The 15,037-nt window shown below is 30.0% G+C and overlaps 1 protein-coding gene across 1 annotated transcript in view; it reads left to right on the forward strand.

Moving 5' to 3' along the window:
- LOC142331080 (visual system homeobox 1-like) overlaps positions 1-15,037 on the forward strand; it is a 374,704-nt gene that overhangs the window by 349,047 nt on the left and 10,620 nt on the right. Inside the window, exon 6 of the mRNA XM_075376744.1 lies at positions 14,063-14,226. Coding sequence (XP_075232859.1) covers positions 14,063-14,226 — 164 coding nt within the window. The remainder of the gene's footprint in view (positions 1-14,062; positions 14,227-15,037) is intronic.

The following is a 15,037-nucleotide window of genomic DNA, read 5'->3' on the forward strand; positions in this document are numbered from 1 at the left end:
TTTTCTTTATAACAATCGTAGAAAAAGTCGATTATCATATCGTATCTGATATTTTTAAATTATTTATCTACGATAGACAGACCAACAATTTTAAGAAAAAAATCTCACTCAAATGGAACTTAATGTAAACAAAAATTATTGACCTTAATTTTCTACAGAGAAAGAGACAAATTACTCTTTCCTGCTAAGTGGAATCTACTGTTTCTTAGAGAAAAGAATGAATATAGTTTATTGTTTTACACTATTTATCGATCTTTATTATATCTGTGGTGCCGTATAAAGTAACCGATATAAAAAAAAAACACGGTACTTAAAGACCGTAGCGAAAGTTATTTTCTTTAAGATTAATGACGTTCTTTAAGTAATTAGCTCCTGCGCTAAACGAGTGAATCTGTGTAGTGTTCAGTATTTCAGCGGACTTAAAATGCCAATATGTAACGGAATATTTACATGAGGAGTGGTCGACCTGATTCTGTTCCAGACTACATGTTTACCGACACATTTACACTTACATCTGCAGCTACGTCAAGCCTGGCAAGCCGATAGCAGTTATTAAATTTGGCTATGCATATACACCCAGACCCGGCAATAGCTGGAAAACCGGTTGGACAAAATAAACAAATTTACTTCAAGTAAAAAGAAGTAAGAAACCACTTTACTCCTAAATCTTCTGTAAGCCTGTTATGGGATGCTAGTTATTTTCAGGAATGTTTCTGCGATTTAGACGATTGATTTATTTTATCTTGTGTTAACTACTACAATATAATTCCCAGTAGTCGAATAACAAATATCAAATAAAAATAAACCTGTAATTTGAACTTAAATCTTTTTTCTTTTCCCTACATCTTTCCGATGACAGACCTTAGTCATTCTCCTAAGTTAATTATCCTCCACATTTCCTAGATATGAGCATCTTCTTTTATTTTTTAATAAATTTCTTCATTTTTGAAATCTAGTATTCTAAAATTCTTGAAGTCTGGTACTTCTTTTTCCACTTTTTTCTCCAAGATTTTTAAATTTCTTAATTATATTATGTGGACGAATAATTATCATCCTTATCTGCATCTTTCTTACAAAACTGCTTCACAACTCGTTCTGTTTGACCGTTCCGGTTCCTTTCTAAAATTTGTGTCGTAAAAAATTTTATCTTCAAAAATTCATAGCTATTTTTATTTCATTTAATTTTGAGATTCTATAGTTTCAAACATTTTTAATTATTCTTTTAAAATCGTCAAAAATTGTCTTTTAAAATTATTTTCTAAAATCTAAAATCACCAAAATAATCGAACGATCGTTAGTTTAAATGTAAAATAAATTTGAAATCGATAAAGAAAAATTAACTTGTGAATTTTTTGTATATATAAAAATCACCGTACTCTATGGACTTCTACAATCGTATATTTTCTAATGTTTGGGAATCTAATACAAAGTGAACAGAGAACATCTTCCTAAAGTAAATCCATATCGTAAATGTAAGGTACAGTCCGTGACAAAATATTAAAAGTAGAATTTTTCTTGAACATTCTTTGCCGGTTTTCATCGAGGAATTAGTGAGAACGGCTTTACAAAATTGTGAGTTATTGTGTTTGTTCTCTTGCTACATATTTCAGAATATTTACGGCATATTACAAACCCATTTAAAAGCCGTTGTTCTCTCCACAGATTAAATAATACCAAAAATATGTTCTAAATTTATTCAAAGAAAATATCTTCTTTTATTTTTTTAAACTCCCTTTGAATTTTAATGCCCTGAAATAAAGAATATTTAGGTATTTAGATACCTTTACCAAATTATTAATTAATTTACTGTCACGAAATAAAATAAATTTATGATATAGAAGATTGCGCGAAATTCTGTTTACGAATAGACTTTTAGTTTAAAAATCTATTTCGTTCTTTCATAAGGTTGTAAGGAGCAAAACATCTGAGGTAAAACAGTCATTAGTAGATTTCTCTGAGAATAGCAAAGTTTACATCCAACCGCCTCTGTAATATCACTTATTTGTAGGACATAATATAATTTCCATTTAAGTGGTTTTAATATACTGTATTGTACAATATATACGTATTCGGGTCGATGAACCAAGGCGATGAAAAACCATTTCACTTTAAACCGTCACTAAAAGTCTGACATGGAATGACCGTTGTTTTAAGAATATCTGTTTCAAAAGCAGTTTGTATTTCACGTCAATATGCCTACATTCGTTTCATTATGGTTCCTTACAAATAATAAGTAGAACAACAATAGACACAAACAAGTCGTTTTCAAAGAGAAATAGAATATCCCGAATAAAAAAATTTTATCGGCTAAAATGACTATCCATATCAAGAACAAAATTACTGATTACTAGTAAAACTCAAAAGTTTTAATAAACACTTTATACTTTTTAACCTTCAGTATTAAGTTGCAACATCTATATTAGCGACTCCGTTGAGAATGACTAATTATAAGTTTGCAAAAACCTTTCGGCTTTTTAAACAGAAAAACCTTCGGGAATCAAACCCGATTATATCAAACTCTTTAGTTATATCAAGCATTAATCCTGTGCTATGAAACTATGTTGTATTTTGTTTAGTCTATTCTTCTCGTATTAAGTATTCTTGTTCTTTCCTAACTTCTACTCTACGTTAATCTCTTAAAGTAACGTTTTCCTTAATATGTTTTTTATTTTAGATCTTTCAAATATTTTTTTATTTATTCTAAAATCTGTCTTCCTGTTAGAATCAAACCGTTTACCATACATAAATATCTCTTAATAGTCTGCAACAGCCTCGACCTTTGTACAAGATTCCATATCAAACTTTCCTTAAGATCAATTAGTTTTAAAATCACTTAATTTTATAAGATTTTGAAAATCTAATTAACTAATTTTATTAAATCGCTTAATTTTATTTTATTTTAAGTGTTTAATTAATTTTAATATTTTCCAATAAGAACGTATTCCAAACGCCAACGTTGGATTTTCTTCTCTTTTCCTAATTGTTTACGTTCCGTATGATAAAGTAAAAATAATTTTAAGAATTTATTTCTTATTTCTAAATCTATCTTTGTTATCAGTAAATTTTTTTTCCTCATTAAAAGCTTTCCTTTTCTGTAATATCTTTATTACTTTGTCCATTTCCTATAATTTTTATTACCTAAATAAAACAAATTTGTAAATTTTTCTAATAAATCACTATCTTAACATTTAATTCCTTATTATTATTTGTTGCATTTTATTATCTTAATTCCGTTATTTTTTTTTTATTTTAATTTCAAACAAAATTTCTTCCCAAAGCGATAAATTAAACGATTCATTATTTATCTTAGTTTATTCTTCATTAGCTTTAAGTTAAGAAATTCTTATTTTTTTTTAACCTGCGAAACCACCGTTAGGTAGTACTTCAGAGGATAAGTTAAATGATTTGTAGCGTGCGAAAATGCCATGTCTGACCGGGATTCGAACGTCTGTGCTTTTCATCTCCGGATGAAAAGCACAGACATTACCACTCGCGCCACGGAGGCCGGCAAGAAATTCTTAGTTTCAAACAAATTAGCGATATTATTAATAATCTTTTTCTGTGTACTTGATTTTTTTAATCTGAAATGTTTCTTTAAAATAATTTAAACATCCTTCAAACATAAATTAATAATAATAAAAAAAACAGTTACATATTTTTCTCATTCCTTGTTACATTGCAGCTTGCTTATAATAATAAATTATTCTAACTTTTATATAAATTTGTATACTTAATATTATTATTATAATTAGCGTAAAAGTTTTATTCTCTCACCGGTTTTAAATTTTTCTAGTAGTAAAAATTTCACTTACGAAGCTTTTTAGCATAACAAATCTTCAACAACTAAATTATTCCTTGCAAACCGAACAAAATTTTATATAAACCGAATAAAATTACGTATTTATAATTAACTAGACGATAAAAAAATAGTAAAAACAAATAAAATAAGGTATTTTCTACTTAGTAACTGAAGTTAAAATTACAGTTAATGTAAATAATACTTATAAGTAACGGTAGATTGACCGCAAATAAAGTTAGAGAATATCGGGAGTAGAGGGATTACAGAGAAAAATAAAAAAGGTAGGGGAAGTAAAATTTCCTCCATAAGGGATGGATATACTGTAGGTTTGGAGTGTCTCCAGAGAATGTTTGGCAGGGAGGAAATGAGAAATATATAAGAATAAATCCATCGCAAAACGTCAACACTGTTACCACCTCCAACTGCAACAACTTCATACCGTCTACCTTCCCCCTATATGATTCTTTCCTCCTATTTCCCCCTCTTTTAGATATCTCTTTATTATTCAACGAATAGTACCGTCATGCCGATGATGACGTAGATTCTACAGCGAGTAGAGGGCCTAGATGATGACGATGATAATAGAAAAAAGAGGGAAGAAGAAATGAAACGGAGACAGGGGAATTCAAAAACAGAAGAATCCCTGTCCCTTCTCCCTCTACCGCAATATTATATAACTACTAGCGTAATGTTTTGTTTCATCCGTGATTCTTATGCGCATGTTCTGTATATTTAGCTTCATCTCTCTTACACACGCATCTCTTTTACCCCCACCAATAAACAACACTTTTTTTTAAAATACTTCCATAATGCTAGTTTCAGAAACAAGTGCCCAATGTCGTTTCATTTCGTCTCAACTACCCTCTTCTTTATTAATAATATTGTTGTTGTTTAAAATATTCATCGGCTTGAAGATACCGATATGTTGCATTACTATTAAGAGTTTTCTTACTTTTCGTAATTAAATCCTTACAAAATTTATTTACATAATTCAAATTAATAAATTTTATTTTAGTCCGGTAATAGCTGATTAATCATATTTAATCTAACTATTTTTACATAATTCAAAACGATTAATTAAAGTCGATAAAAAAATTTAATTATAAAAAATAACCCGCATTTTTTCCTCATACGTACGTTGCATTCTGTTCAACTTGTGAATAATAATAAGCAATCCCCACGGCCCGATGAGATGAAGATCATAAATTATATATCACATGTAAATGAAATATAGTCTTGTACAGGCTCAGACTGACCGTTCCTGAGATGTTGAGATGTCTGGTTAGTTGAACCCCAACCACTAAAGTACACCAGTATCCACTGTCTAGTACTATAATCCTCATAAAGCAACTAACCTTTACTAGGCTTTAAACCTCAGAACCTTTGACTTCGAAAATCATCTATTAAACTACTGATTTGTGACGAGTTAAATAATAGACCGGTGGGCTAACCCCATTACACTTGATTTTTAATTAACTTCAAACACATATATATACATATATATATATATTAAGATGATCATTTTTTAGTGGTGCCCAAAAATATTTTTCTAAATAATTTAACCGAATATCTTTTTTAAAAGAAAAAATAATATTATCTAAAAAGATAATTTTAAGATAAATCTTTTAAATCTGTTGCAATAACATTGTCCTGAAAATCTAATATCCAAAGAATTTTATCGTGAAAAGTTAAGAAAATTGGTCAGAAAACATTTGTTATACAAATAATTTATATTCTTGCATTACAAATAATCTTAGTTAATTCTTCTTGTTACTTTTCAATATTTCCATTTTTATCTACTTGCAAAAAAAGACATCGTTTTACATCTTTACATTTTTTTTTCTAATATTCAGTATTATTTATTATAGATATACTACATTTTAAATAAAAAAGCAAGAAATGGCTAAAAAAATGTTAATTTTTTAAGTGTGAGGGGTCCATAACAAAAAAAATTGGCAATTTGTTATCGTGATAAAAAAGTGCATCCACTTTAGTAAGAAATGTTTTTGATAAAATGTTCTAGTAAACTTTTTTATATTTGTTTGGCGAAACACCCCCTTTTTCCAATTATTACAAAAGTTTACTAAGTTTGTTTTTTTTTAATTTCAATTGAATGATAAAATGTGAAAAAAAAGGTTTCTAAAATGTATCCTTTAAGCAGAATATATAAAAATAACTTTTGAAATTCTTACAAATGTAAAAATGTTTACCTTTATTAAAAATAAAGCATTTGAAAATATTGAAGATTTTTAACTCGATATTAAAATAAACAAAATTTTCACTATTCCCCAACCAATGTGACGGAGAACATTTTCAGCAGTTTCCTTAATTGTTTTTACGTTCATTTTATACTTGTGTTTGTAATTTTTATTTTTATACAATATAAATACTTTTGTTTTTTAAAATTGATAATGTTTTTTCGCCAATACCTAACTAAAATCTGCCGCATTTTGCTATATTTTGTTTTTAGTATGTTTTATTTGTATTTAAGTTTTATTTAAAACGTTTATATGTTTATTATCCAGTCAACAAAGTTACTTTACGTCAAACGTAAAACGGTCTATTTTTTTACCCCCGATCTTTTGTTTCTTTTTTTTGTTCCGGTGAATTAATTCCACTCGTTAGCTTGAAACTTATCCGTGAGAATGTGAAAAATTCAAATTACTAGCGTATGAAAAATGCCATCCCTGATCGGAATTCGAACCAGGACCACCGGATGAAAGGCCGAGACGCTACCACTCCGCTACGGAGATCGGCGTGGATTTTATTCCAAATATGTCAAAAACTACTAAAAATACAGTTTTGGGATCTATTTTTTTAAATATTCCAGGTCAGATTTTATATAAAACCGATAAATTTACCCCTTAATTTGGGCTTCAAAAATTATATAGTCTTATTTTATTCTACCGAAGGCGCAGAAATCATTGGCCAGCCGAAAGAAGCTTTTCTGAACCTGTTTTTATAAGGATTTTTTCTTTATTTTCTCCGCTAAAATATATCCTAAAATTTGTAACACACACACACACATATATATATAATATCGAAAAAATCTGGAAATTCAAGACCATATTACACATCAGACAATCTCGAACACTACGGTCACATTTTTTGACTTTAAATAAGCCTACGACTCTGTCGACAGACAAACCTTGTTTAATACCCTACAAGAATTTGATTCGGTAGAAAGACCAGACCATCATTCAGAAGACATTATCAGGAACCGCCTCAAAAGTCAAATTCACGGGAGAAATCTCAAACCCATTGGCGGTTCACACAGGGGACGGCGTATCACCTTCTTCTGTTTAGCATCATCTTGGAGAAGGTATAATCAGAAAACGGGAGAAGCAAGTCAAAGCCATCCAAGTCGGAAAACAAAACAAAGTAGAATTACCCTGAAACGCTTGGGCTTTGCAGATCATCTGGCTTTATTAACACACAACAAAGATGAAGCCATTTTTGCATCGGAGAGACTGCGTGAAATATCCTGTAAATCCGGACTCCAAATTTCTTATGAAAAGACGCAATATATGGACATCAAATCAACTGGAAAATACCAACTGTAGAATACGACAAAATTCCATAACCACCCGCTTCAAACACTTAGGAGAAATCATCCGACCTACGGGACTGAATACAATATCTAACAAAAAAAGAATACTCAATCTGAAAAAGGCGTACAAGCTTGCATAGACTCGTTATAACAGAAGGGCAGTGTCTCGCAACGCAAAAATACGACATTACAACACAGTTGTCTTGCCGGAGGCCTTGTATGCATCTAAAATCACAGAAATCAGAGGAATGACCAAAATTCATGAAATCGAGAAGCAAGAACGGAAAATCCACGGTGCGGTCCTCAGAAACGGAATCTGCATAAAACGACTCGCAAAGGAATTATATGAAAAGACAGACTCCATCACCAAAAAGTTTACGAAAAGACTTCTGCAATTCTACGGAGACTTATGCAGGACGGTTTAGAAAAGATAGACTCGCTTAAAAAATTTTCAACATCGCCAAGGAAAGTAAAGTCCATTCGGATGAAAGAAACAAAAGACGACCAGGAACGACTGAACATCTCAGAAGAAGAAATCATGCACAGAAAGAAATTTAGGGATGAAATTAGACGTAAGTAAATCAAACAAGGGCAAAAATGGGAAAGGATAGGAAGAAGATGGACGGAGGAGAGGAAGAAGAAACATAGTGAACTAATGAAGGATTTTGGGAAGAAAAGAAAAGAGAAGAAGTAAGTAAAGCCATGATTGGCTCAAGTTCACGTGCTCTCCTAAAGGGAGATTATAATTTAAACACGATTCTATTCATCTGTGAAACACGCATAGTAATGTTAAAACAATCTATTCTATCTAATAACTAAGGTTTTTTCATTGTCCCGCCTTGTCCAATTATGGCTTTTAAAACAAATTATATTTAAGTCGTATAAAATGTTTAATTTAATTATTTATAACTATTTCAATCACGAATAATTATTTACGATAAAATAAAAAATATTCCTCGTGGAAAAAAAAACTTTAACATTACGCGGTTTACATTGCGGATCTCAGATTATAAAGCAATATAAAGGTTAATAATTTTCTTGAGAGAGTTGCACTATGATCCGCTTTGGCGTGAAATAATTAGCGCATTGTTATTTATAAATATTACTCGCTTTAAATACCTTGGGAAATTTATTACGCCAAACAGCTCTGAGAAACCAAGTCAACCGAACCGTCTGCAGAAGGTCAGGAAAGCTCCCTCTCGCGCCAAAGGAAAATCCGGCATTACAACACAGTAATTAAACCCGCAGAATGCCGGTGAAACATCGACCTTAAATAGGAAAACAGAAATAGAAGAAATAAAGAAACGGGAAAGGAAGATTATAAGGAAAATATTGGGGCCGAGACGAACTGAAGAAGGATACAGATTACAACCGAACGAAATTGTTAAAACGTACTCTAATATCGAAACCGACATAAGGAAAAGAATGAAATTCTTCGGACACATTTGCAGGCTGCCGGAAAACCGACTGACCGAAAGAATAATGAAAGGCTGCAATCACCTGGCTGGCAGAAACAAGAAAAGATTTAGAACACGCCGTATTTACGCTGGAGAGGATCATAGACAAAAATACATGCAGAAATAAAATAGATAAATGGGAAGTTAAACCAGAAGCGCCGAAGCCTAAACAACGTCGTCTAAAATGGTCTGAAGAACGGAAGAAGGCTTTTTCTGAAATAATGAAAAATTTTGGAGGGAAAAGAAGAATGCCAAGCGAAAAACATATGAATCATGAATGCTTAACGTCTTCCATTGGGAAGTTTTCGACTTATAATAATAAGAAATATTACTTAATTTATGATATACATTTTCTTACTTGTGTTATCAAACATGTCGGTTTTTTATAACAAATATTCGTTATTGACTAAAACAATCGTCATTATAACGAAGAAAGTTATTATCAAAATTAATATATGAATATATTTTTAATATATTCATATATTTTATGTTTGAAAAAAAATATTAACTTAATTCTTACAAAAGTGACAACATCCAACCCTGTGAAACTAGTATAAGAAAGAACCTTAATATGCTTTCATTGTCGTTTTCAATAAATTATCGAAAATATTTTACAGATCTTCCTGCCAATTTAAAAGAAGAAAAAGTAAATTATCTTTTCTTATAAAAAAAAGCCCTCTCTGTTAATAAATTTGTAAATACTACTAACGAAAACAAATAAATACCTGAGTAATAAATACAAAATAAAACCTTTAGTTGTCTGCATCCTATTTAACGTAAAACAAGAGATATACCTTAAAAATTAAAAAACAACTTCCAAAATATAACATTGCCGATAAATATTGCTCCTTAATATAGAATAATTACTAATATATGATAATTAAAGAGCGTGAGGGTGACAATTTTGTGTATAGTACAATTTTTCAAATTTTAAAATTTTTTCAAACGTATAAATATATATAGTTATATATATTATGACATTCCCGGTAACGTAAGGATTCCAACACGGGGTCATCATCTAAATCGGCTCAGCCGTTGAACTACTACGGTGGAACAAACATACATAGATACACAAAAAATACCTAAATATCTTACACTACTTGTTGGGCAGTCGTGTATATAGTATAATATTTTTTTCTAATTTTTTAAATTAATTTAAACATATATATATACATATATATAATCTATAACACTACCAGAAATGTAAGGATTCCAACGCGGAGTCAAACATCTAAATCGGTTCAGCCGTTGAGAATGGTGGAACAAACATAGTATATATATATATATATACGTACAACCTAAATAAATTACACTCCTTTTTGGGCAGTCTTGTTAAAAAAATAATAAATAGGTGCTTAAATAATTTCCATTAACGTCTTCTAAATTGTTATTTATTTTGTCGTTATTTTATTTATTTATTTACCATCTTCGCATTTTTAATTTACCGTTATTTTATTTTTTAAATTTTATTTGCTATTCTCTTTCTACTTTACAATTAACTGTGTATTTTGCGATACTTTTTTTGATCAAGGTTTTACCACGATTTCTTTTCATATGTCCAAGTAAATGCTGTGGAGTTCCATTTTTTATTCGTGGAGTAGGCGTCTATCCATTTACGATGTAAGCACATTCTGATCAAAATAAAATATTTTGTTACAGTTTGCCGATTGTAATCCTAATCGATCGGAAAAGTTTTTTGGTTTTTCCCTATATATCAAGCGAAGAAAAATGAACTTTATTATTATTCTTATTCTTTTAAAGAAATACAGCATTTGATATTCGTAACGATTAATTTGTATAAGTTATTCTGTGTCGTATCAAATCGTTTGATAATAAGTCAGCTGTTAATAATTTATTAATGAATCAATTCAACCGATTAATTAACAGAACATAATGATTTCTTTGAAAGGAGATAAATAATTTATTAGCTATTTTCTGATAAAAATAGACTATCCCTTTGTAGTTAGCACAAAACTTCTTTAAGAATTTATCTATTTTTTCACGTTAAAGAAAACGCATTATTTTTATTTTTTTTATTTTTTAAATTCTTATTTAAAAGAAATCGGATTAATATTTCACGATTTTATCGGATTTTAATAGTAAAAATTAAAAACCGGAAGGTGGGGAATAATTAATTTTTGAAATAACCGATAAATTAAAAAAAAAACTTTTTCTAAAAATTTGTATGTAGGTTAAGTTTAATAAATCTGCTCGCGTAGATTTTCTCTAAAACTAACACCAGCTTCAATAAAGACCAAAATAAGAAAAAAAAAAGCATTTTAATTGCAGAGTCTATAATTTAAAAAAATTATAGTCATTTCTTGATAGCTATACATATGAAGTATAAAACTTGCAAAAGAGTTTTGAAAAATATTTAAACCGAATGACGATAGAACAAAAAACATATATTTTAATTTTAACAGTTAGGGACTGATTTTTTGCAAATATTTTTTTTGTATTATTTATTCACGCGTTGTAGGAAACAAATTTGTTTTAATAAAACTATCTCAAAAATATCTCGGAAGAAGATGTAAATCGTATTTTTGCGATATTCCCATCCCTGAAAAAATTTTGAAAAAATATATTATGACCAATGCCCCACGTAGAGAAATTATTTGAGCCAAGTTGTAAGAAAATCGGTTCGGTTCGGTCAATCTTGAGATATAAGGCCAAAAGAAGTGTGACGCGTATATGTTTTTTTTGGTCTAGATGAAATAGTTGGACCCTAAAACGTAAACGTTTGCAAAAAACCAGATATCCGATTTTTGACATGATCACTATCTTTCCCGTTTATTGTAGCTATTCTAGCTATGTTTGCCAGGAAAGTTTTATACGTGTATAAAACTTTTACAGGTCGATTTTAATGCTATTATACTTCGATATTGAAAGCGTTATAAGTAATTATACTTATTAAAATATGTAAGTTTATAATTTACATTTTAAAAATATACTTAACTACAAGCAATTTTAGACCGTCTTTGAATTCTGATTAAATTAAATTAATTTAAATTCTGTAAAATTATTTGAAAGAAGCATGCGAGTGTTACAAGACCCCCAGTTTAACGTAAAGAAAGAAAAAAATCAGGAAAGCATACGGGTTGAACTGAAAACCTCTCTTTTTAACATAGTTACAAATCTATCGTAATATATTCAAGCGCTGATCCTTAAAAATCATTTAATTACAAAATCAAAATTAACTAAATAATTTTGTTACCCGACAAAATAAATAATTTTTTTTTACCATAAAACAGCCAGCCCGTTTCGTTTGCCTGACCGTCTAGCCTGGAGGACCAGGTCGGCACAGGTCAGCCCCAGGCACTTTAAATAAACCTATTTGGAAAAAAATTAGTCTAGAATTTTTAACCTTTAAAAATACCACTTTCAACTTAATTTTCGTTAATTTGATTTTTTGTGGGGATAAAAAAAATAAACGAAATTAGTAAGCGATTAGTTAGTACTTATATATTCACCTTAATTAATAAATCAGAGGGAAAAACCTATTAATACAAATTATTTTTCTTTTTATTAAGAATTATGACATTAATTTAGCCGGAACAATATATTACCTAAATAGTTTAAAATTGAAATAAAATAATTATAGAAATAGATTAAAATTTTCCGAGTATTAAATGAGAACAATTCAGATAAATGAACATTAACGGCATTAATATAACATGAGAAATTTTTTTTTTTTTATTTTATTTTATTTAACATAACTGTTAAAACAATCTTTACAGGATTTTGGTTGAATAGTTTATTGAGGATATGAAGTGTACAAGGAACAATTTTTGTTCGCTTTTTTTTTGTCGGTATTAAGCGATAAAAACCTTCAACAGAGATTTGATATAAATATATATCTCCAACCGGTTTTCCAGCTACTGCCGAGTTTGTGTGTGTGTGTGTATGTGTGTGTGTAGGTAAATGTAATTACTGCTAGCGGCTTATCAGGCCTGACGTATCTGCAGTATAAATTGTAAATGTATCGGTAAACATGTAGTCTTGAACAGATTCAGGACGTCCACTCCTGAGACGTGTGGTTAATTGAAACCAAACCACCGGGTTCGAATCCCGGTCAGGCATGGCGTTTTTCACACACGCTACAAAACATGCATCTCATCCTCTGCGGAATGAATTGCTTGATTGCGGACCCGGAGGTAAAACAAACAAAAGAAAAGTAAAAACCACCAAAGAACACCGGTATCCACAGGCTAGCATTCAAATCCATGTAAAAGCAACTGCCTTTATAAGGACTCGAACCTTAGAAATCTCGACTTCAAAAAAATAGGTATTTGACATGCCGGTTAACAAATACGTACTTCATTTTACGCCAAATAAATGGATATTTTTTTTATTGAGCAAGGAAAACCGTTTTTTCTATTTTAAAAAAGCTCAAAAAAGAGCCTTTTCCTGGTAATGTAGACGTAGAAGAAAATCAATTGTTGCATCGGACTTTTCGACCGATAAATGCAGTCGTTGATAATTAATACGTTGTTTTCATACTTGGTGAATTAACACTGATATACCGAAGAACATAAGATGTAAATGGGACGCTGCTAACTGACTGGAAGGGACCTTGAGGTTCTTTCTCAAGTAAAGTTGTTTGTTTCGTTTTTCGTTCCCCGAGGAGATTTTTTTCACACTACCCGACCCGTTTCCTTATAATTTATTCATTCCTCCTCGGTTGTTTTCTATGGATTTTTGCGGAAATCCAGGTTAATAATTAGGGATAATTAAACGGTCTGAGTACTTGATATTTATCCAGTTTTGTAGGGAGCGGATCTGTCCGTGGTCTGAACCGGATAATTTGTTTTCCATTTCGCAGTTAAAAAACGATTAAAAACAATTTTTTTTAAATATTTCAAATCACGGACTGAGGTAATTAAAAAGTAAAGCTCGACTACAAAATCTTTTCAAATATAATAAATTAGATGCGTAGTATTTCATTCAAATTATACAAAATTTTGGTAGACGTGAATTATTATTTTTTTAAATAAAGATAAAAAATTTATAGTTTTACTTCAATAAAATTTAGTTTTGAAAATAAACTTATAATTATATTCATCGGTAACAATATCATAAATCAGGCATCATTTATTTTTACAACTTTCGTAATAAGTAGTAACTGTAAATAAAAAATGATAGTCTAAATATTATGATGTTACTGCCAATCGAACACTGCCAGTAACTAATGCGTTCACTGGGGTGTCGATGTGATTTTAGCTATGCCTGGAGAGTGACTGGACGGTGCTGTTGCAGGGATGCATCGGAAATCGTTGGAGGCTGCTGACCAACTAAAAGATGATTCCTGCAGCAAACATAGCGATAAGGATGACGATGATGATGAACTAAAAAGGGATTCAGGGTCGTCGAAAGCCAGTGATTGTAACACGCCGAGACCGAGGTCAGCGCACGACAAAGAGGTACGTATTTTTACATCTAAACAATTTTTTTATTACTATTCGATATAAAATGTTATAAAAATAACATAATATAAAAACTATCTATCTAAAATATTATTCTTAAAAAGAAAAAGATAATCTTCTCCGATCGGTTAGAATTACCTAATAACAGATCGCAAACCAGTGCACGAGAAAATCGAGTTGAGTAGCCAGTAACTATTGTGACTGCTCTTAACATCATCAAGAAAACATGCTCACGCATGCGCTCTGTACGCAATCAATGATTTATTATTGTTTAAAACACTCTTTAGTAATTATTTGATAAAATATAAATTAATTTATAAAAATAAATCTTTTATTATTTGGAAACAAAGATATTTATAGTTAAGCCATTATCGCTAACAGTTTAGTTAATATTTACAAATTGTAAAAATAGGTAATTGTAATAAGAAAATGGTTTCTTAACCGTTAATTTTAGTACGATGTTTACTTTATTAACTAATACTGTTCCATTATCTTTTAAAAAAAATTATCGTACGGTCGTTAACTGTAATCGTTACAAAATTTTATTATACTTTGTGTATGGAAAGTCTGTCAGACGGATTCGAATATTAAACGCCTTAAAATTAAGGAATTATAATTAATATGTTAAGGAATCGGTTTAATGAAAATATTTTATAAAACTTAAGAAACAAATTTATTTTAAATGAATATTTATTGAATTACATAGTAACGGTTCTATAACCATCGCTAGTGCCAAGAACCTTCACCTTAAATTAGAAACAAAATCGAAACTTGAATTTTAATAAACAACAAATTATTTTCATCACCG

The sequence above is a fragment of the Lycorma delicatula genome, chromosome 10 (genome assembly GCF_047948215.1).
Source record: "Lycorma delicatula isolate Av1 chromosome 10, ASM4794821v1, whole genome shotgun sequence".
Classification (NCBI taxonomy): domain Eukaryota; kingdom Metazoa; phylum Arthropoda; class Insecta; order Hemiptera; family Fulgoridae; genus Lycorma; species Lycorma delicatula.